We start from the raw sequence: 22,856 nt of genomic DNA, 5'->3' as shown, positions 1-22,856 counted from the left end.
TTTATATTGTTTGCATACAATACAGTTATACGATATTGCTTGCTTTGATTCAATTTAAAAAAGTCAGACATTTTATAATTGTGTGGTCCTATTCTGATATAATCTCAGTGTTTGCCAATTACAGATCTATAGAAAGAATATACAAGACCAGCACTGTGCAGGAACTGACACAGACATGTGAGCCTGACTTCTATCATGAAAGAGTCATTGGCTGTTTTCTTTTTCTAGTTATGGTGGGCAGGTATTACTGTACCACCTGATTGGATTATTAACTGCGAAGAAATAAAGAAACATCTTTTCATAGCCATGACCAGGTACAGGCAAAAAAACACATTGGGGGTTATTTACAAAAGGCAAATCCACTTTGCACTGCAAGTGCACTTGGAAGTGCAGTCGCTCTCAATCTAAGGGCTAGATCTGAAATGAGTGGAAGCTCTGCTGATTTTATCATCCAATCATGTGCAAGCTAAAATGCTGTTTTTTACTTTTCTTGCATGTCCCCCTCGGATCTACAGAAACTTTACTTCAGTGCAAAGTGGATTTTCCATTAGTAAATAAACAGCATTGCGTACATTTTCTTCGTAATGATTTCTAACTGTATTGTATTTTGCATCCATAATTGGCATATCCCATGGTCCCATTGCTGAATTTTGAAACTAGATGTTTTATTACCTACTATTCAGAACCGACTGACAAAGCAGAGTACTGAAGATATGTTTACCATAGTTCTACATCAGTAATGTTGGGAATTGTATGGTATCAAGGTATTATATTTAGATTGCTAGTGCAGTGATTCACAGATGTATTCATGTGATGTTGTAATTCTTATTTGATTGTCAACTCTTAAAGAGGTTGTAAAGGCAGAAGGTTTTTTTTTATCTTAATGCATTATGCATTAAGATAAAAAACCTTTTGTGTGTAGCAGCCTCTCCGGCACCCCTAATTACTTACCTGAGCCCTATCTCTCTCCAGTGATGTTCACAAATTTCTAAGCAGTCCAGGACACTCCTCTTGATTGGCTAAGACACAGCAGTGGCACCATTGGCTCCTGCGGCTGTCAATCAAAGTCAGTCAGCCAATCAAGGGGGAGAGGGGGCGGGGCAAGGCCAGGGCTCCATGTCTGAATGGACACACAGAGCTGTGACTGGGCTCCAGTGCACCCATAGGAAGCTGCTGACTGTGGGGGCACTCAATAGGAGGGAGGGGCCAGGAGCAACAAAAAGGAACCTGAGAAGAGGAGGATCTGGGCTGCTTTTTTTAAAACTAACTGCACAGAGGAGGTAAGTATAACATGTTTGTTATTTTAAAAAAAAGAGACTTTAAAATCACTTTAAGCTGAATGTACACTGAAAGTTTTTTCATTCAGCTTACAGTATACAGCGGGGATGGACGAATCTCATGCTATTCTTTTATACTACTGGACTTTTTGCACAGTAATTTGATATAAGAACATACAGTATGGAAATTTTTTCATGTATACAGTTCATACACTTTTATAATTTTGTTGTCTATGTAAATAAGTAGTCACATATATTATTATTAATATTTCTATTATTTTTATTTTTTATATTTATCCTGATTTTTTTATTTTTTATTTATTCACTTGGATATTTATATTTGTACATGGTTTAGATTTGGATGCACAGTATAATAATTTGTTATGTGTATATATCTTTGACATAGGGACGTGATATTGGCATAGTATCCGATTGTGTGGGTAACCTATCAGTCCTTATTTCAATCTTATTTTTCAAATCAGTTATTCGTTTTTGAAATTTGGCCATTACACGTACCAACACAGATTATTAGTAATTATACACGTTGTTATGCACAGGGTGATTATAATTATGTTTGACACAGTTCTGGTTTCTGCATGTTAGGTGCACCTATTTAGTGCACCAGCATATTCTGGCACACATAGTCAGCATATATATTCACTGATAGGGGATATTGAGGGATGCCCTCTGGTTTTGGGGATCTATTGCAGATTAGCCCCCCCCCCCCTTATCCTTCTCCTCTGGTTAAGAGTACCTATAGGGGGGTTGTTCTGAGGGAGGTCTCTTAGGGACATTTTACATATATGTGCACATTTGAGGTAGCGCCACTGACCCCATTTCGTTATAAAATAAAAAAGAATCTCATGCTATGCCTATTGTCTGATTAGATGCGGGTGCTTTTGGACACCAATTTTCTACTTCGCTCCTTTGATTTTTCAATTAAGGGATTTGGGTGGGAAGTGGCAGATGGCAACCCACTGAGTGAATTTTGGCCAGTCACTCAGGAACTGGATGAAATTTGTACGGAGTATGTCCAGCCTTAGCATTTTATGCAACCATTTCTGTGGTGCCTATGGAGCAACAGCTTTATTGTTTTAGCCTGGACGAATCGGAAATACAGTCAGCAATACTTACGCCCACAAGGTCCTCTGCCAGTGCCAGCACCTTCTCCCCAGGCGTCGGTCCTCATCCATCTTGATTGGCATGTGCAAGATAACATCACTCCGTGGCATGCGCAAAAGTTCAATAACACTGACACACAGCAACTTTGCTGGGAATATAAATTGAGCTACAAATTCACTGCTCAGTGTACACTCTACAGAAGATGGGAAGCAGTGTTGCCAACCGTCAGTATTTTTACTGACAGCCAGTAAAAAACAGGCAATTTTCTCCTGCCAGTAAATGCCAGTAAAAGGTTGCCAATAAAAATATGGCTGTGATGCTCGGCTTGGTCCGGAGGCTGCTGAGATCATCCGAGCGCCTGCTACAGTGTGATGGGGCAGCTCTGGCAGAGGTGGTGCCTGAGCATGTCGTGTGATGTCATGGTGCAATGGAGCCAAGCAGAGTGGCCAGAGCCTTGTGTGCCAGTCTACAGTATGGAAGCAAGGCACTTCGGGACCGGGACCATCAGTGCTGTTTGGACTAGAGTGGACTGGAGGGACCACTTGACTTGGAGAGAGACTGTCACTGTGACTCAGGAAGGCACGTGTTGTGTCTGTGAGGTCTCATCCTCATCTGTGCTGCTGCACCCTGCTGTCAGTATCACTGTGAGAGTCAATTTTATGTGTGTGCCACCCATTCTAATTTCTTGCCCTCCTGAGTCCTGTCCCTGAGCTACTTACTTACTATATGGAAAATAAAATAAGAAATATGTTTTTTGCCCTATTATCTACCTTAAATCGTATTGTTAATTGCATATTGTATTTGTTTGTAGCATAAATACTCTAATTTGCACTTAAAACAAATTTTATAACTTTTGGAAATGCCAGTAAAAACTTGGTAAATTTTGGGTGTTGTGACAGTAAATTTCAATCTGGTAGGTTGGCAACACTGACAGAAACCAAGCGGGTAGATTGTTTTTATTACAGAAGAGACATTGCTTGCTTGCAATTATTATTTTTTTTAGTTCCACTTTAAGTTTTTTGCCTGTTTATCCTCTAGGCAGTTCATATTCTTTGATTTTAATAAACATTGTGCTTTTTTTGGGTTCCTAATTGTAAGAATATGTTATTGTATAGTTTGTTGAAAAAGACAAAAATCTTCAATAAAAACTTATCTAATCCCCAAAAAAAATTCTATAAGTTTATTTAAGTGGAAAAATATCTTGTTATCAATAATCTAAGATTGCCTTGAAAGGAGTCACTAGCTAGTGCTCATAGTCTGAGCTGTCAGCTGTGCAGTATGTAGATTATTATATATAGCCCAGCACACACTGGGAATAGGTAGTAAGCAGCAGGCGTGACTGGTCTGCAATGGGAGGGGAGGATCACAGTGCAGGGAGCAGTGGGTGAGTTCTCCAATTCTAGCTGTCAAAAGTTGGTCACAAAGTCACACAATATTCCTGAGCCCGTCACGGTGGTGTCACTGTCTTTTTCATGTGCCTGGCACAGCATTATATTTTTGGATTCACAACAGTAACTAGCCAGCAGCTCTTTCTTGGGGCAGCTTGATGACACTGGTAAGGACAACTAACTTTTTCCTGCAAATGTTTTGTTACACCTCTCTGCATGTCATGATATATTTAGCATACACAACACATACTGTAGAAGGATAACTAAAGATCACTAAATGTCTTATATTACAGTATAGCACCTGACTACTTATAGCAAAATAAAGTGGTACAGTTAAGAGTAACTTCTTCAATGACAGAAGACTGGGATTCCCCTTTTTTAAGCAATGGGCATTTTAAAGTATAGCCAAAAAAAAAGTATTTTTTTTGTTTTGGATAGAGTAAGGAACCCTCTATTAGGGTTGAATTGCTGTCTACAATGTCATCCTCTCTATTTGTCCTGGTGACCATTGTTAAACTGTTAAACAAATCTAAAAATGTAGAGTTGTCACTGAAACAGGAATACAGAGGAAATCATCCAACGGGGACACAAGTAGTGAAGCACAATGGGACACAGACGGCAAAAAACAACAACATTTAAGGTGTTTTAAGCATTCCCAAACTAAAACAAAGAAACCAAAACAGTTTGGTCTTTGGATATACTTTAACTGTCTCTACAGAGAGAGACCAGTGTCCTTTCTAATTCCAAGAAAAATTGGAACACCTCTGTGCTCAGTGTAACACTAGGATATTTTCCAATGTACCTTCTGCTGCCTCGTTATAAAGTTTTTGCATCGTCATGATGGGAAGTAATGCAGTGTATAAATACCCTGAGGGTGTGTTTAGAAGTTTTTATTGCTCAATACTTTGTTTAATCTCAGTGTTAGTATTATATGTGATTATTTTGCTTAGACACCATGAGCTGCTACAAAGACACCATGGACAGCACTGACAAGCCTTGCTTTGCAGAGAAATACCAGCACAGCCTGCCACTACTTAAACCCTTTCGCACTACCAAAAGGTAACTGTATTTGATTAATCTCAGTAAGAAACTGAGTGTGTTTGGCATTAATCTTTTGATTGATTGCTTTATAGTACGTACTTGCTTTTATAATCATTTTTAGAGATTTACTGCAAATCGGTCAACCCTTTCAAAAGCATTTTTTAAAGGTGCCATTACAATTTAAAATAAAAAGAATGTGTGAAAGAATCTTTTGATTGATAGCTATACATAAGTACTTACTGTTAAAATCATTGTTAGCGTTTTGTTGTCAATGGGCAAACTCTTTCAATGCTCTTTTTTTTTAAAAGTGTTATTAAACCCAGGATTCACTATATATAAACTCCCATAGTACACAGAACATGGAAATGCAATTATTTTGGTAAATATAAACTGCTAAATACCTTTTCTCATCTGCAGTATATAGCAGTCTAATGACTTCTATCAGTGTTTGATTAAAGCTTGTAGGTGGAGTTTTCATTTCACTCTGAATGCCCTATGAGTTTGCATGACTCCTGACCCTCTGTCTGGACAGTGCTGATTGTCTCTGTGCTGATCACATGCACCCTCCCAAGAAAAAAAAAAAAACTCTATAGCAATACAAACCGAACTGAGCATGTGCCTATAAGGTTCTGTACTATCAGGAGACGGACTGGGGACAGTAAAAGAAGGGGACATCGGAGAAGACAGGATCAAACAGCTTTTTTACACAATGCAGAGGATTAACCCCTTTGGTTCCACAGTGACAATAACAAGCATTCTTTACTGCATATACAGACTGAAGTGGTTCTGCACCTAAAAAAAAATACTAATACTACTAATATTGCAGCTGCTGACTTTTAATAAAATCACACTTACCTGTCCCAGGGTCCAGCGATGTCGGCGGCAGATGACGAGCGATCGCTCGTCTCGCTGCTGCCCCGGCCGCCATCCTCTGTCAGGGAATCGGGAAGTGAAGCGTTGCGGCTTCACTGCCTGGTTCCCTACTGCGCATGCGCGAGTCGCGCTGCACGTCTTTTCTGGTCCCCGCTGTGTCCTGGGAACTGTGTGTTTCCCAGAACACAACGGGGGGGGGGGGGCGTCTGCGGGGGGTCTGCAGCGGTCTGTCCTGGAAGTGGGTGTAGATATCTGGATTATCCAGGTAACTGCACCCCCCCCTGAAAGGTGCTGATTGTGGTACTTGAGGGGGGGAGGGATCAGATTAGCGGAACTTCCCCTTTAGGGTGGAGAACCGCTTTAAAGGTGCACTTACTGTTTAAAGTAGAATTTCAAACACATATTTTGAAACTTATCTGGTTCAATTATGCATTTTAATAACAATATCAAATGTTTTTTAAATAATTCTAGTATATGGTTTTACCCATTGTAAAGGACAGCAGGAATGTGTCCTGGACAGCAGATATATATTCCGGTATGTCAATCATAGTCCCTTTAAAGGGGACAGTTTTTGAGAGATTTCTTAATACTCAGGAGTTCTCATCGTGCAGGGTGAGGTGTTCTGGGGAAGTTTGGCTAGAGAGAGGACTGATTCCCAGTACTCTTTTGATTGATAAGTCTGTTTTAGTGACCTGGAATTCTGGAGGTTCATAAGGGTTTTGGGTGGGAAGACCTCCAAACCCGACTACCGGGACTCTGGTCCCGAAGGGGATAAGCTCCAGGCAAGGGAGGCCTAAAAGGCAATTGGCACCTGTGTCAGTGAGGCAGTGTGGAGAAGTTCATGAGCTGCAAGCAAGGTGAATTCTCTTGGAACTGAGACACTTGATGCTGAACACCTGCAGCCTGTACAGTACCCTGAAACACAGAGGAACCCTACCCCAGTGTACCAGTCATGTGGTTCCTGTGTGCTAGATCTTTGAATTGTTTATTTTACTTTTTTTTTTGCTGAAGGAAGCTATTTATGTTGACCTGTTTGGAGGAACTAATAAAAAAACTTTTGCATTTACAAACGAGTGCTGGTGATCTTGGGCCCCAAGATGCTTGGATGCGGGCACACTGGATGCACCGCTGGAAGTATCAGCCTATCTGTGGGCTCTACCTAAGAAGCTGCAGAGTTGGGTTAGCCACGGGGAACCACAGACAGCGGACTGTCTGGTGGAAATGGTAGATCATTTGCCAGTGATGGGGGAATCTAATGGGACCTGACAAACCTTGAGGACCCCTACCAGTGAGGGGAGTCAAGCCACCCACAAACCTGGGAGTCAGTACTCAAGAAAGAAAGGGAGTGACCACCCCAGCATCCCAAAGCTCTACTCTGGCATATAGGAACAAGAATATGCTGTACTGGCAGTGTCACTCCTGGTGCCATATCCAGGACCATTGTCCTCTGCACAAGGAACCCATGGAGTGTGAAGCTGTGCAGAGGATGTTCTATTATACTCAGAGGCTCTGTGCTGTCCACCTGAACCAGACCAAGGGGCAGTTTGAGCGTGATATCTGGGTGAACAAGCTTCATGCCAGAGTGCTTTTGGATACTAGAAGCATGGTAACAGTTGTGGGTAGCTGGGGATGTGGACCCTGTAGCAAAAACCCTAAGGGTTGTGTGTATACACAGGGACACCAAGGAATACCCACTGGTACCAGTGACAATCATCACAGTGTGTAGCACAATTACCCAGGAGGTTAGGGGTTAGGGGCCTGATCTCATCCACCACTACTATGGGAAGGGACTGTCCTTTGTTGATTGAACTTGTGAGTCCAGGATTGCCAGGACAGTGTGACTGCCCTGATCCCTTTGAGGGGCTGCGCAATAAAACTTTAGAGAGGTCTGATAGTGTTGCATCTAGGGCAGATGGTCTACCAGCTAAGAAGGTGGGCCCTTTAGTGAAATCCGCTCAGGGCTCGGGGCCACATCCTTGTGATAATATGCCACCAGGTATTCAGAAGGGATCACTATGAGGAAGACTTCCTCAAAAGCAATTGCCAGGAAATTGTTTAACAATTGTCTAGGACTAGTATTCCCTAAAGAGATTTTGACAGACCTGGGCACTCAATTTATGTCTCGGGTGATGGCAGATCTGTGTAAGTTGTTCCAGATCATACAACTATGTACCTCCATCTAACAATCACAGATGCAGCTGGTAGAGCGGTTCAATAAAACACTGAAGTCAATGATTAAATTGGTAGTGCAACAAGATGGTAAAGATTGGGCCTACCTACTCCCGACACTGGTGTTTTCCTTTTAGAGAAGTACCTCAGGTGTCCACAAAGTTTCTCCCATTTGAGTTGGTGTATGGACAAAGACCATGGAGGGTTGTTTGATTTGGTGAGAGAAACATAAGAAAGTTAATCCTCTCCCCAAAAGACTGTGGTAAAGCATTTAACCTAGATGAGAGAGAGAGGATCGCTACGGTGATGCCCCTAGTAAAGAGACATATACAAAAAGTAAAAAGGAAGCTCAAAGAAGGGTATATAACTGGTCGTCCAAACTTAGTTCCAGGCGGGGCATCTTACTCATACTCACAATAGAATAGAATAAAAATCCCTGGCAACTTTCCAGAGAGGAATGGATAAACTTTATGCTCACATCGGAAATACACTTCATTGTATTTAGATGACATTGTCATCTTTAGTACTGACTGGGAGTCCCATCTTCCCCAAGTGCAGGCGGTCTAAGCCCACGTACACACGGTCGGAGATTTTGCCAACCAAATCTGTCGGATTTTGCCCGTCGGATTTAGTCCGACGGATTGTGTCCGAAACTGTTGCATACACACGGTCGGGCCAAGTTGGCGAAAAATCCGATCTTTCAGAACGTGATGAAGTAATATCGTTACGATGGGACTACATTCAGGCTAATAGCCAATAGCTTTGATGTAGGAATTTGATCTGAGCATGCGTGGCACTTGGTCCGATGAAAATGCTGTACACATGATCGGATTAGGTCCGTCTGGCCCAGTTGGTCGGGAAATATTTCCAACATGTTGGAAAATTGGGTCGGACGGAGATTGGGACGAAATCAGTCCGATGCATACCACACACAGTCGGATTATCTGACGACACGGTCCGATAAGACTCATTCCGACAGATTCTCCGACCGTGTGTACAAGGGCTTAGACTCTCTAAAGAAGGAGGAGTTTGAGGTGACCTTAGCAAAATGTGTCAGTGTAAAGGAAGAGACCAAGTACCTGGGGGACATTGTGGGTAGGGGTTTGGTGAAACATCAGATGAATAAGGTAGAAGCTATTCAGGCGTGGCCCTGTACAGTCATGAACAAACAGGTCCGAGCCTTTTTGGGCATCATGGGGTACTACCCCATGTTTGTCCCCAACTTCACCGCTATTACTGCACCTGTTGCTGTCTAGACAAAGGGTAAGAAGATGCTAAAATGGAATGACAAGGCTGAGGAGGCTTTCCGGTAACTTAAAATGGCCTTATGCCAGTATCCAGTGCTGGTTGCTCTGGACTCTTTGAACTTTTATATTAACTCTTTGAAAATGTATTGTCCAAACAGATGCCTCCAGCATGAGCTTGGAGCCGTTCCAAGTCAGGAGGTCAAGGGGGGGGGGGAGCACCCTATAGTCTTTCTCGGTAGGAAATTGATAGCCACCAAGAAGAATTATGCTGTGGTGGAGTGGGAAGGCCTGGGCATTTGGTGGGCTTTGACCTAGATGAGACAGAAGAAACACACTATGGTTCTTGGAACTACAAGAGTTCTAATTTGTGGTGAAACACAGGCTGGAAAAACCACACCAGAATGCAGATGCCCTCCCTAGGGTACATTAAAGGGTGACCCATATTGCATCTGACACCTTCCCATCAAGAAGGAGGGCGATATGTACAAGAACTGAGAATCTGTCCTGGACAGCAAGTACGTGTATTGTCTCCGGGTATCTCTTTAAGGGGGACAATTATGGAAACATTGTTTGGTACTCATGCAGGGTGAGGTGTTCTATGGAAGTTTGGCTAGATAGAGGACTGATTTTTAGTACTCTCTGGATTGATAAGTCCGTATTAATGATTGGATTTCGGAGGTTCAAATAGTTTTAGGTGGGAAGAACCTCCAAACGCTGATTACCAGGGCTCTGGTCCCAAAGGGGTTAATTCCTAGGCAAGGGAGGCTTGAAAGAGAGCTGGATGACTCAGCACCTGTGCCAGTGAGGCAGTGTGGTGAAGTTCACGAGCTGTAAGGTGAGTGCTCTGGGAACCGAGGCACTTGTTGATGCTTGTGCAGCACTCTAAAACATGGAGGAAGCCTGCCCCAGTGAGGGTTTAAGAGATTGTGGTGAGCTATTTGCGTGGTTCCTTTATGCTAGATTTTTTAACTGATTATTTGATTTTGTTTTTCTGAAGGAAGCTCATTACAATGATCTGTTTGGAGTAACTAATAAAGAACTGTTGTTCTGGTGATTTTAGGCCTCATATTACACCATCCATGATGCATTGGATACCTAAAAAAGTCAGTGGAAGGTTCAGAACTGCTAGCGGGTGACAGTCTGTGACCACAGTGGCAGCCGGAGCATCCTAACACAAAAGACTAACCTCCTGGGGCACACCAGCCCTTACTCTGTAGTTCTCACTCTCTTTCTTTTGAGGTGTTGGTGGGGGGAAGTGACTGGATTCTCTACCCATCCTCCTGGTTGCATGGCTGTACCCCTTCACTTCCAGGGCTATCCACATGCTGGCCCAGCTTGACAGCCAGGTGGCATCACTGACAGTTCTTATCTCTTTCACCCCGTCTACTGAAAAACTGAAATAACTTCACACAAAGGCTACATGTAGATACACTTTTCTCTTACTGAAGAATAAAGCAAATGCTGTTCCTCTTGGCGTTGTACTCAGTCTCGTCGGGTTGGTAATGCATCTCTGTGCTCATCTCCAGGAGAGCCCCCTCCAGGGGGAAATAGGGTTAGACTCACTATCCCTTAAGGGAGTTCTAAAGGCAGAAGCTTTTTTTGTCTTAATGCATTCTATGCATTAAGATAAAAAACCTTCTGAGCACAGAAGCCCCCCTCAGCTCCCCTAATACTTACCTGAGCCTCATCTCGATCCAACGATGTTGCATGAGAGCCTCGGCTGTCTGGGACTCTCCACCTGATTGGCTGAGACACAGCAGTGGGCGCCATTGGCTTCCACTGCTGTCAATCAAAAGTCAGTGTGCCAATGAAGAGAGAGAGGGCATGGGGCCGAGCCACAGCTCAGTGTCTGAATGGACACACAGAGCAGCAGCTCGGCTCGGGTGCCAAGCTGCTTTCTGTAGGGGCACTCGGCAGGAGGGAGGGCCCAGGAGCGCAAGCGAGGGACCCAAGAAGAGGAGGATCAGGGCTGCTCTGTACAAAACCACTTTACAGAGCAGGTAAGTATAACATGTTTGTTATTTTTTACCAAATAAAAAAAAAAAAAACTTTATTATCACTTTAAGTGATAAGTTTTTAAATGTGAATGGATGCCTTTTTTATTCTCAACAAAGTGAACAAAATTGCTGACATCTTCTTGTGCTCTGCTTTTTCTGCTTGTTCTTTTACATTATTAAATTGCTCAGTTTACTCACCTAAAATAAACATCAGAAAGGTCAGAACTGTAAGTCAGACTCTTTTACATTATTATGACTCACTTTACCCATGAATAATGCCCTGAATACCTAAAAGAAGGTGGAGTCAGTCTGTATTACATTATTATATTACTCACCGGTGTAACTTCTGGAGGGGCCGTTTTTTCACACATTTACAGAAAGGAGAATTCCGAGAGGACTCTGCCAAGTGGGTGATGCTTATTCATAGTTCAAAGGAACAGGCTGAAGAATGGTGGCTGTAATGTGGAGCTTGTCTGGCATTTCTGTCCGCAAAGTTCCTAAACATTGGGTATATAGAACAGCTTGTACAAGCCAAATACCTCAAAACATGTTGGTGGGAGGGCATTGTGGAGCAGTGGGCAAATGTCATTACTCCAGTTTGCGAGAATGGATCAGCCTTGTGTGCCCAAAAACTATGGAGGTGCTCATTTGTCTGAAATACAGTGCAAAGGTCTATTTCTCACCCTACATTTCTTCTGTGCTATCTTTTTCTGCTAGCAGAACATACCTTGCCTGTGGCGTTATATTATATCTCTTGTCACCTTCAGGGTAACAGACTTTGAATAAAATGTTCAAAATATTATTAAATGTTAGGCATATCTGTTAAACTTGTAAATCTTGTAAGAAACCTTAGCTAATAAAATTTGGAAAGTAAAGATTAGGTATGATCTAGATTTGTGTTAATTTTTCATTGGGGACAAGGGCCTCATCCCCACAATCCTTACCCAGTGGTTGTGGGGGTATGCGGGGGGGGCTTATCGGAATCTGTAAGTGCCCTTTAACAAGGGGACCCCCAGATCCTGCCCCCATGTGAATTGGTAACGGGGTATATTGTACCCCTACCATTTCACAAAAAAAAGTGTATAAAATGGTTAAAAAAAGACAAGAGACAGTTTGGGACAAGTCCTTTATTAAAAAAAATAAAAATGTCCTGCAATATAAATCCACGCCGCCTGACGGACTGAAAAAAACAAAAAAAACAGTTCCGCCTCCATGGGAGGTGGTGTCAGAGGGCGAGGGGTTACCTGTTTACGTCACCGGGTGGCCCTACCCTCAGCTATATAACAGCTGTCACCCAGAAGAAGCGTCACTCGGCGGGAGCCATTTCTCCCTCTGACACTATTAATGGGGCACTATTCCTCCCACTGACACCATCGATGGGGCACTACTGCTCCTGCTAAGACCAAGGATGAGCAGTATTCTTCGCACTGACAATGTCAACGGGGCACTATCCCTTCCATTGATACCACCCATAGGGGACTACTCCTCCTGCTAAGACCAATGATCGGGCACTAGTCCTCCCACTGACACTGTCTATGGGGCAATATTCCTTCCATTGATACCAAACACAGGGCACTATTCCTCTTCTTAAAACTAATGATGGGGCAGTGTTTACTCCCACTGATGCCGAAACATTTTCTACTCACACTGGCCAAAGTCTGGCCCCTGTAAAGTGTGAAAGACAGTAAACTGACCCTTTATTTAAAAAATTGGGAGACCAGTGCTTGAGATCACACACTAAGGTTATATAGCTATAAGGCTGTTCACAGAGAAGTACCTAGGCACTATCACATATCAAAAAGTGCACAGTTTTTTTTCAGGAGAAATTCAAAAGGTACAATTTTCAGGGTTCGGTTGGACACAAATAACATTTCTAAAAAGTACCTGTAATAAAGAAAATCTTCACTTTCTGAGTTCAGATTCACTTTAAGGCCTCATGCACACTGGACATTTTGTTATCTCTCCTGGATGTCTTTCCTCCTGGCAGCAGTGTTTTGGCAGAAAAAACTTTGATGCCATTTAACATCTGTAACGCATTTACGCACGTCAAGTGCTTACATGTTAATTCATTTTAATGGCCATAATAAATTATTATTCTGGCTATTGAAATTAATTATCATTCAAGCATTTAATGCACCTAGCTCTTAGGTGCATTCACAGGCATCAAGCGTTTTTTCTGCCAAAATGCTGCTGTACCTGGTAATGGCCTTTTATTCGGCCTTTAAACGTCCCTGCCTTTTCAAAAACGCTTATGTGTCCATTAACACATAGGCTAACATGCAGGGGTGTTTAGTGGCAGGTAAAAAAAAGGCCAGATGCCCCTAGGAGCAGTAGAAATAACATCCAGTGTGCATGAGGCCTAAAGTGTAAACATCCCATTTGGATAATCAATGCACATTGCAAGAAGTTTAACAACCTTTGTAGAGTCCTAACTGTTGTCATTTTCAGACTGATTCCTGAATGGGAGGGTCTGTATTCATTACAACCACCTGATGCACTTTCAGTGTTTCAATGGGGAAAGCTGCAGTGTCTGCATCCCTTTACAAGTAGTTAGCTCAGGAAGTTTCTAACCAAAAATGAAATTTATATAGCAGGAGATGCCCATTATTTTATCATAATGTTATCTTAGCAAACCCATCTGAGAAAATCAGCGAGACAATCACAGCAGGAAATGACACTTCTGGGAGCGGTCTGAATACCAGCTTTGTACAGAATATTTCCAGGTTGTCATATTACGTTAAATTTTTTTTAAACTTTTTTTTTTTGAAAATTACAGCATTTTCAGATTAAAATTGAAAGGTACTTTTAATAAAATTATTTACAAAAATAAGTCTGCCTACCTGCAGTTAAGTGCAGGAATCCTCAACGGGGTTCTTGCATCTAATAGGTGTGAATGTATCCTTTAGGTACCAAAAAGTATTACTGTCCAATTATGGTTCACTGAATATAGGTCAAGGCTAAACCCCTGACATCACTTCTGGTCCCATACCTGACATCACTTCCGGTTTCGTGGAACGCATGCCAGCTCTGTGGTTACGAGCGGTGGTGCGAGGAACAGATCTCTCTGAGTGAGCTGTTTAAGTCGGTGCCTTTCTTGGCAACTGTAAATGTAAGTGCATAGTGTTTATACTTTACATTTTAACATTTAATAAAAAATGTACTACACTATGAGCATTCTCTCTGGGCTAGTGGTTCTTGCTGAAAAAGAACTGCCAGGGGCATCTATAAGAAGAGTGGCTCCAGCTATCCCATACATAGGATTTGACATCTAATGCCTGCTAGCTGCTTTGTCAGCCGTAGGAATCTGGTGAGTGAAGATTTCACCTACATATGGTGGAACACTTTGTTCTAAAGAAGACTTTGTCGCCAATTTTTTTTTTCAAGAGCACAGTGTTTGGAACTTTATATATATTTTTTGGACTTAACATTGATTTTCATTTTCATGGGTACGTGTAGTACCCCAAAAGCATAGAGAAGTTTAGGAAGGTAAGTCATCCTAATAACATTAATCCTGCCAAAGTACGATATCGCAAAGTGACTCCATGAATCCAATAAATAAGACAGCTTCCAAAACAATAACGGAAAATTGGGTTGATATAACCCTACCTTAAGTAAGAGTCAGTTGAATGCCCAAATACGGTAAAGTATTTGACCACTGGAAAGGAAAGGAATTACTTTAGATATTTTTTTTTTATAATTCAAACTTTATTAAACAATTTTTTCACTTATTACAATCAACATTTATAAGATGTATCTCACATAAATAAAACCAAGAAATGAAATCATCAATCATCTCTTGCCCTTTAAACATATGTCAACCTCAGTGGTTGGCTCACACATCACTTCCCGTCCCTATCCCCCCCCCCCCCCCGAAGAGAGAAGGAGAGAGAGAGAAAAAGAGAAAAGAAAAAGGAAAATTTCTCCTTTTCTCTTTTTTTCCCCTCTCTTCCCTTCCTACTTATCGTTCTGTCCCAATAAATGCCTACCCTTTGTGTTCTTTTATAATTACAATTAAATCTGTAAAATTTAATGACTCCATTTATTTTGTGTTCTTTTACTATACCTCTCCTCCTACCCCCCTACCCTTCTCCCGAAATGGGATATTCCAATGCAAATTCTATATTGGGCATTTTTCCTTTATTTTACTTCTACCTATATTTAAGTCTCGTTTCCATAATGTCGTTTACTTAAGTGCCTTTCTTTGTGTTTTTGTGGTATTTCATAACACAAAATGTGTATAATTACTCATTATTCCTCAGCCCCACCAAAAAAAAAAAAAGGGGGAAAAAAATTTGAAAAAGTGGGAATTCTTTCCCCTTTTCTCTCCCCTTCCTCTACCTCTCTCCCCTCTTTCCCTCCCCCTCTACCCCTCTCTCTCCCTCCCCCCTCAACGGAGGGGGGGGTTAGTGTACACACAGTAACCCATGAGGGGGGAGCCTCCCTCCACTATACATCACATAATCACCCATTTATAGTAGTAACTTTAATTACAACAAGAATAAAGAAAAACAAAAAATAAGATTAAAAAGTGTTGTGGTTCGTTCCTCATTTCCTTCCCTTTCTCAGATTTCCCTTTAGGGTCTAACCCTATTCTTGGCAATGACTTCTCTTTCTATCTCTGGGGCATATTTTTCCCACACTTCCCATATTTTTTCAAATTTATCCTGTTTATTTCTAGTCTTTTATACCCATCTTTCTGCTTCTCTCATTCCATCCACTTCCCTTTTCCGTTTTCCTAATGTCGGACTTATGGCCTGTTTCCAGTGTCTGGGTATTATCCTCTTTGCCGCATTTAATAGGTGTGGTGTGACACTATTTTTATATGCTTTTTATATAAGTCCCCATAGTCCCATGGAACAAGAAGTGCCCTGGTATTAGTTCCATCTGCTCCTTTGATATCTTCTTGATCCATGGGGCTATTTCCTCCCAAAATATCTTGATTTTAGGGCATGTCCACCATATATGGAGAAATGTTCCCTTTTCTTTACATCCTCTCCAGCAACGATCATCCTGCGCTAATCTCGCCGGGGTTCTGTACCATCTAGTCAGGAATTTGTACGACATTTCTTGGATAGATGAGCTCACTGATACAGAGTATGTTGCTTCTATTAATTTTTTTAATTTGTGTTGACATAAATATGCAGTTTAATTCATTTTCCCATTCTCTAATGAAATAGGGTGTTGTGCTTTTATCCTCATTAAGGATGAGTTTATACATTTGGGATAGTAAATGGTTGAGTCTGGATAACTTCATGCATATCTTTTCAAATATAGTTAGTGTATTCTGGGGTCTGGGGTTTGTTGTTCTATCTTTTTAAAAAATAGTCTCATTCTCTTCTCCAGGGTGGACCCACGGATACCCTCCTAATGGTGCAAGTGGGGATATTCTCAGGGGAAATTTGCCAGTTTCATTTATTCTGTCCTACAGTGCCAGTGTGGTCCGGGTTAAAGGGGATGTCCTCTGTCCTTAGCTGGTATTCACTGTGCTCCCGCTAGGTCTCTTTCTGCCATTTTTTTTTCATTGTTACCCATATTTCATTTTCAGCATCATGACACCAATTCAGTATTCACACCAAGGCCGTTGCTCTATAGTACAGTGCTATATCTGGTAACCCCTCCCTCCCCTTGCTGTTAATGTCTTGTCTTCTGTCCCTTTCACTTATGCAGATCCTCTGTTATTTTAACTAATATTGGGCTATAATTTTGTTCATACAGTAATTTTACGTCTGCTGAGATGTTCACTCCCAAATAGCCTTCCTATTCCAAACAAACGGATAATTATTTTTTAGGAATGCAGCTAACGACGATGGTACATGAGTAGGTAGAAGTATTGATTTCTCTGTTTATTTTGAAATTCGAAAGTCCCCATATCTCTTCACCTCCTGCATCACTTCCCTTATTGATTCTTGGGGGTTTGAGAGGAAGAACAATAAGTCATCAGCGTATGCTGACACTTTATGCTCTCTATCTCCAATTCCTACTCCCTTTATCTTTCCTAACTTTAGATATTACTATTGATTTATCAGGGTTAATTTGTAACACAGAAAATGAGCAAATGTATCTAGAAGTTGAAAGAGGTTGAAGTGAAGTGAGTGACAACAAAATATCAGCTGCAAGTAATGAAATTTTATGACAGGGACCCACGCCTTCTAGGCCCTTGATGTCTGCATGACATTGGATGGCCTCCACTATCCATTACCATTGCCAATACAAACAAAGGAAGAGAAAGGGAGCAGTCTTGTCTAGGCCCCTTTCCTGATGGAAAAGGTGGCAGAGTCAAATCCATAATATTTTAGGTTCATCTTAGGAGCTCTACTTCATGAGGAGCTTAATTCATAATGGAAAAGGACTTTTTAAGGTAAAGACACGACAAAGTGTCATGCATTAGTAATGTTGGGTGACAGATGCAGCAATATACACTGTATACTAATGCTAGCCTGGCGTTTAGGCAAAAACAAAAAGACAAAAAACGTGGTCTTTTTTTAATAAGACGGGCTAGAAAAGAGTCTGTTAGCTAAGATTTTTGTGAGGATTTTCATGTTCATGTTAATGTAGCACTACCCCCATAGGGGTTGCAGCAGACTGGGTTCCCCATCCCTGCACAGCCAGGCAAACAGCATTCTCTTAAATATGCAGAAAATTCCTCCTGGCCTCCGCCTAGTAGCCTCTGGAGGTTTCTCCAACCTTCCGGACCCAGGGGGAGGCACCAGAGTCTTGTCTGCATGAGTCATGCTGCCCCAAACTGTAATAACTCTGACTGAATTGCAGACTCACTGGGTTAAACATAAGTCAGGATATAAATTTCCCTACACTCACACTAGTAGCACACTAGAGGGTACTACTTTAATTAAGGAAATCAACCTATAGTTGGTCCCAGAATGAAGGTCCTTGTCTGATTTAGGGATCATTGATATATTAGCTGTCAGAAGGGAGGGTGGAAATGTACCGTACCTCCCTTCTTGACTGAGTTATACATGGCTACTAAATAGGGAGCTATTACATCAGCAATTTTTTTTTAATAACGTTACGTGTAGCCCTCGGGGTCCAGATGCTTGCCAAGTTTTGCTCTTTAATACATCGCAAAATCTCAGAAATTGCAATATCACAATCCATTAACCTCCTGTGGACCTTGAGTAATTTACAGAGAGTGAGATGTTCTAAGAAGCTAGTAATATCAAGAACATCTGCCTGTACAGACCTGGCGTCTGTGCAGGTGATGTTTAAATTCTTCCAGCACTTGAATTTGGTTTCTAGTATAAGTGTTTTGAAAAAATAAGTGCAGCTCTAATAAACTGAAAAATACCTGTAAGGCTTACAAGGTACTGACAATTGTTATTTATAAACCAGTGCACCTGGACGGTCACAGTAACCAAATAAAATCATGCATTCATTTGCATGAGTAATGAATAAATGTTAATAAAAATAGATAATGAAACAGTTGTGTTTAACACTATTGGATTGGAAAGAAAAAAAACTGTAATGCCCTGCACACACGGTCGGACCTTCCGACGGAAAATGTGCGATCGGATCATATTGTCGGAAAATCCAATCGTGTATGGGCTCCATTGGCTCAGATCGGACTTTTTCCGTCTGAATTTCCGACACACAAAGTTTGAGAGCTGGATCTAAAAGTTTCCGACAACAAAATCTGTTCGCTTAAATTCCGATCGCGTGTAGACAATTCCAACGAACAAAATGCCACGCATGCTTGGAATAAACTACGAGACGAAAGCTATTGGCTACTGGTCGCTTTATAGTCCCGTCGTACGTGTTGTACGTCACCTCTTTCTGAACGATTGTTTTTTCCGACAACTTTGTGCAACCATGTGTATGCAAGACAAGTTTGGGCTAAAATCCGTCTGGAAAAATCAGACGTTTTTTGACGTCGGAATGTCCGATCGTGTGTACAGGGCATAAGGCAAAATAGTGAATAAACCAAATGATTGAAAGTGCCTAGTGCAGTCACAGTGTCTTGAAAAAATACTAAACAGTATTCACCAGAGTATTCCACATGATATACATGAATATAAACAAGTGATCTGGGAAAAAAATCTAAGGTGCAACCATACAAGAGAAATGTCCAGTATATCTAAAGTGCAAAGTGCATAAAGGAAAATAGTCCAATAAATTCATATTGTGGAAAACAAACTTTCTTAAGAGTGATCCAGGGAAAGGGGAATGGAGTCCTAATACAAGCGTCAATGGTCATATGAGTGAAAAGAAATCCACCACTGATTGGGAAGAGGCTTACCGGAACATATGAACTCAATAACGGTCGATTCATTGGGCATATAACTTGGGATTGAGGACCAAGCTAGAACCTCCAACCAAAAGTAATGTACCTAGTTGGTAAGAAGCCAATAGCAAATAAACATGGGTGAGAAATGGACGCAGTATCTTGTAACAGGCCCTGGAGTAGTGGGTACCTACCATTCAGTCTTCAAATTTGTTTCTTGACCCAAAAGGGAATTGATTTGTGAAAACTATAAGGACCCCCTGTATTTCGTAGGGGCATTGGCTTGGTACACAGAAGGAAAATGGGCATCAAAGTACCTTGGAACTGAAGTTGCAGATAAATGAGTTTCCTGGAGACAAGCTATATCATTCCGGAGTTTCCAAAGGTATCTAAATACTTTCACTCTCTTTTGTGGCAAATTCAGGCCTTGGACATTCGAAGAAATCCAATTAATTAGTGTCATTGCAAAAGGTCAGAGTAATTTGCATAAGAGTGATCCCCTGGGACTGGAGAAGGGGGAGAAAGAGACTAAATAAGGAGGAAGAGATAGAGATGGGGAGAAAATAAAAGAAAAGGGGAAGTGGGGAGGGATAACATATTTGGCCCAGAGGGCTGTAAGGATACATAAATATATCAAGCCGGGGACCCCACTGTCTACGTGTGGACCGGTATTTGGCAAGGAGCCTATAATTTGCTAAGTACCAGGTCATGGAGGAATCTGCCAGAGCTAAATAGAAAGATGTTAGCAAGGAAAAAAAAACCCTTATGTACAAATATGAATTACTAGATTTAGAAAATGCTGGCTGTTGTCAATCAAGTATCATAAAGTGTGAAAAATATTTAGAAGAACAAAGAAACAATAGGCTTATTTGCCAGGACATGTTAGTCAGAAAATCACCACAGATAGAAGTTCTAAGGTATGCATACAGCCTGAGGTGTATAGATGTTATTTATGGCAGACAGCGTTATTATTACTTTGTATAGCTGATCCAAGGCACGTAATCAGTGAGTACATATATATTGGACCGCATAACTATAAAACAAGGCAATAGTCCATAAGGATTAGCCTTGAGGAAAGTGGACATAGTATAGCTGCCTGAGCAAAAATGCAAGCCTTCCTCTATCCATCAACTAATGCTATAATTCAAACTTAAATTGGATGTAAACCTGATTCGTGAAATTTGAGCTGGGCACATATATCTGCAGTGTTTTCTTATCTCTCTTAAAAGCACTATGTCCCATAGCGTTCTCCTGCCCCATTCTTCTGTTATTAGCCTGATAACGCCTGACAAGTTCTCAGTCACATATGGTAAAAGCAGCCGGAGTTTTGTGTTGAGGAGGATGCTATAAATAGATTAACAGAGCCCTGAACTATTCAAGGGACAGAGCTGAAAGTCTCTACCTATGACGAGAGGGGGTGTGTAAACAGAGAAAATTTTGTTTCTCCTGCGCTTGTGCGGATAGGTCTTCGTAAAGCTGGTAGTATTTTCATATATATATATTGATATATAATCAATCATGCATGGATGCCCCGCTGCCTTGGCTGACCGGGGGAAGTCCAGAATGCTAAACTAAAAGAAGAAAGAAAAGGCACGTGGCCTGATGCATGAGTACTTTTAAAACATTTATTCAAAAAAAACAGACGTGTACAGAAAATAGAAATACTAGTATGTACTCATAAGAGTGGGTGAGCTACAATGTAAGTACCCCCAGTCAACTGAGTTAAATATAACATTTTAAAAATGGTGCCTATATACGGGATAGAAACTGAACAATCGGCTAACATGTTTCAACGGTTTTCCTCTTCCTCAGAGCCTTGATATACCAGGTCTGGTCTGCATCTTTAAATTGTAGAGGACTGGATGTGTGGTACAAAAACTGGACAAGTGGTCGACTCAAATATGTGGATTGTCCTTCATTGTAGTTCAGTTACCTCTACATCCCAGCGCTCTCAGCATCGTGAAGGGGTGAAGGGGTCAGATCGTCTGTCTGTCTTGGAGACCCAGTAGTTATTGCTGATATTGCAACCACTCTCCCATAATGGTTCCTGGCTGGATGTCCAAGTGGAGCACAGGGTTATCCTGACAGTGATCCTTGGTAGAGCTGTGGGTATTCCCCGGCAGTGTGGCAGCCATGCAGCACTCTGCAACATATTCCCTTGCTGTGTGTTCCTTTCTTCTAATCAGCTGTCTTGGCTGTATTGCCAGGCTTCACTGCAGTGCTAACCAGGAAGAGAAAATCTCCTAACATGATGTGAACTTTATAAACAGTATATGAAGATAAAGACAGCAGATATACATGTAAAACTTATTTAGGGAGATTTGTTTTATCCCTGTGTATAATCTGCACTGTTCACTTCACTGGGTATATTGAGGGTTTACATCCACTTTAAAGTCTCTAACTACCATCAACTGCATACATATTAAAGAAGCAACAATGTGCAATCAAAAGAGCACAAGTTTGGGGTATGCACCCCAAAGGTCCTAACATGCTGCTACTCCACTAAATGAAGAAAGTACTCACAACAGGGTGCAATAGGCTGTGTAACAAGGGGAAATATCCCACAGAAGTAGATCAAATCTGAGGAAGCAAAAATAAATGGGGTAAATCTTACAGTACTCAGCCCGGTGGAACGTCATGTAAATGCTGTGCCTGAAAAGTGCAAAGGGACTGACCACTTTGGAGAGACTGCTATGAAGGCTACCAGTTGGATGAAATGGGAACAGAGGGGCGCCAGACTGAGTGCAGTATAAATCATATATTTAATAAAAACAAGTAGTAACTCACAGGTTAAATTAGATGAGTTCAGTATGTGGTGAAAATCGCCAGTCCTGGAGTCTCATAAAAGTCTTCCCTTTGCAGCCTGGGACACTGGTGTGATCTTACAGGGATCCAGAGAATGCTGGGAACCAGGAGGCAGGAAACAAGAAGCAGCTGGTCGTGACTTCACAAGAACAGGAAATGTGATTACATTTCACAGGAACAGGAGACAGGAGAGGCTCTTTACAGGCGCTATGCAGATGCTATTTTTTAGCGCTGTAGGTAGCGCCTGTAAAGCGCATCTGTGTGAAAGTAGCCTTATGTTTTGGGATAGTGTAGTAAAAAATTAGAATGTTTTTTGTTACTATCTCTCTGCTGGGGAGTAGGGATGAGCTCAGGCGTGTTCACATGGTCCACGTGCAGACACACCTGAACCCGCCAGGAAGCGCTGCGCATCGAGGCAATGTCTCACTGCCTGTGATTAGCGCAGCACTGCGCCGACTTCCTGGCGGGCTCTGCACGTGGACCATGCAAACAAGCCTGAGCTCATCCTTACTGGGGAGATTTGTCACCGGGTCTAAAATCCAAAATTCAGAAATGTCAGTTTGACTGAAATAGAGATGGATTCTTCACTTGGACACTTGTTCCAATGACAAATGTCTATGGGCTTGTTCACATGTGTGGCTAACATAGATGCTCTTCTGAAAAGTAATCCACTGTGGATCACTTCTTAGAGGGCATTTGAC

General features: G+C 41.7%; 1 protein-coding gene across 1 annotated transcript in view; it reads left to right on the top strand.

Moving 5' to 3' along the window:
• Positions 1-3,787: 3,787 nt before the first annotated feature.
• The window catches only part of LOC143983259 (ATP-binding cassette sub-family C member 5-like), a 146,302-nt gene continuing 127,233 nt past the window's right edge, over positions 3,788-22,856 (top strand). The window contains exons 1-2 of the mRNA XM_077482735.1: positions 3,788-3,954; positions 4,738-4,846. Of these exons, the coding sequence (XP_077338861.1) occupies positions 4,743-4,846 (104 nt within the window). The 5' untranslated portion in view covers positions 3,788-3,954; positions 4,738-4,742. The remainder of the gene's footprint in view (positions 3,955-4,737; positions 4,847-22,856) is intronic.

Source organism: Lithobates pipiens, unplaced genomic scaffold (assembly GCF_037356315.1).
Source record: "Lithobates pipiens isolate NorthernLeopardFrog02 unplaced genomic scaffold, aLitPip1_a1.2 Scaffold_16, whole genome shotgun sequence".
In the NCBI taxonomy this organism is placed as follows: domain Eukaryota; kingdom Metazoa; phylum Chordata; class Amphibia; order Anura; family Ranidae; genus Lithobates; species Lithobates pipiens.
Note: the sequence above shows the minus strand (reverse complement) of the source record. Positions and strands in the feature narration are given on the sequence as shown.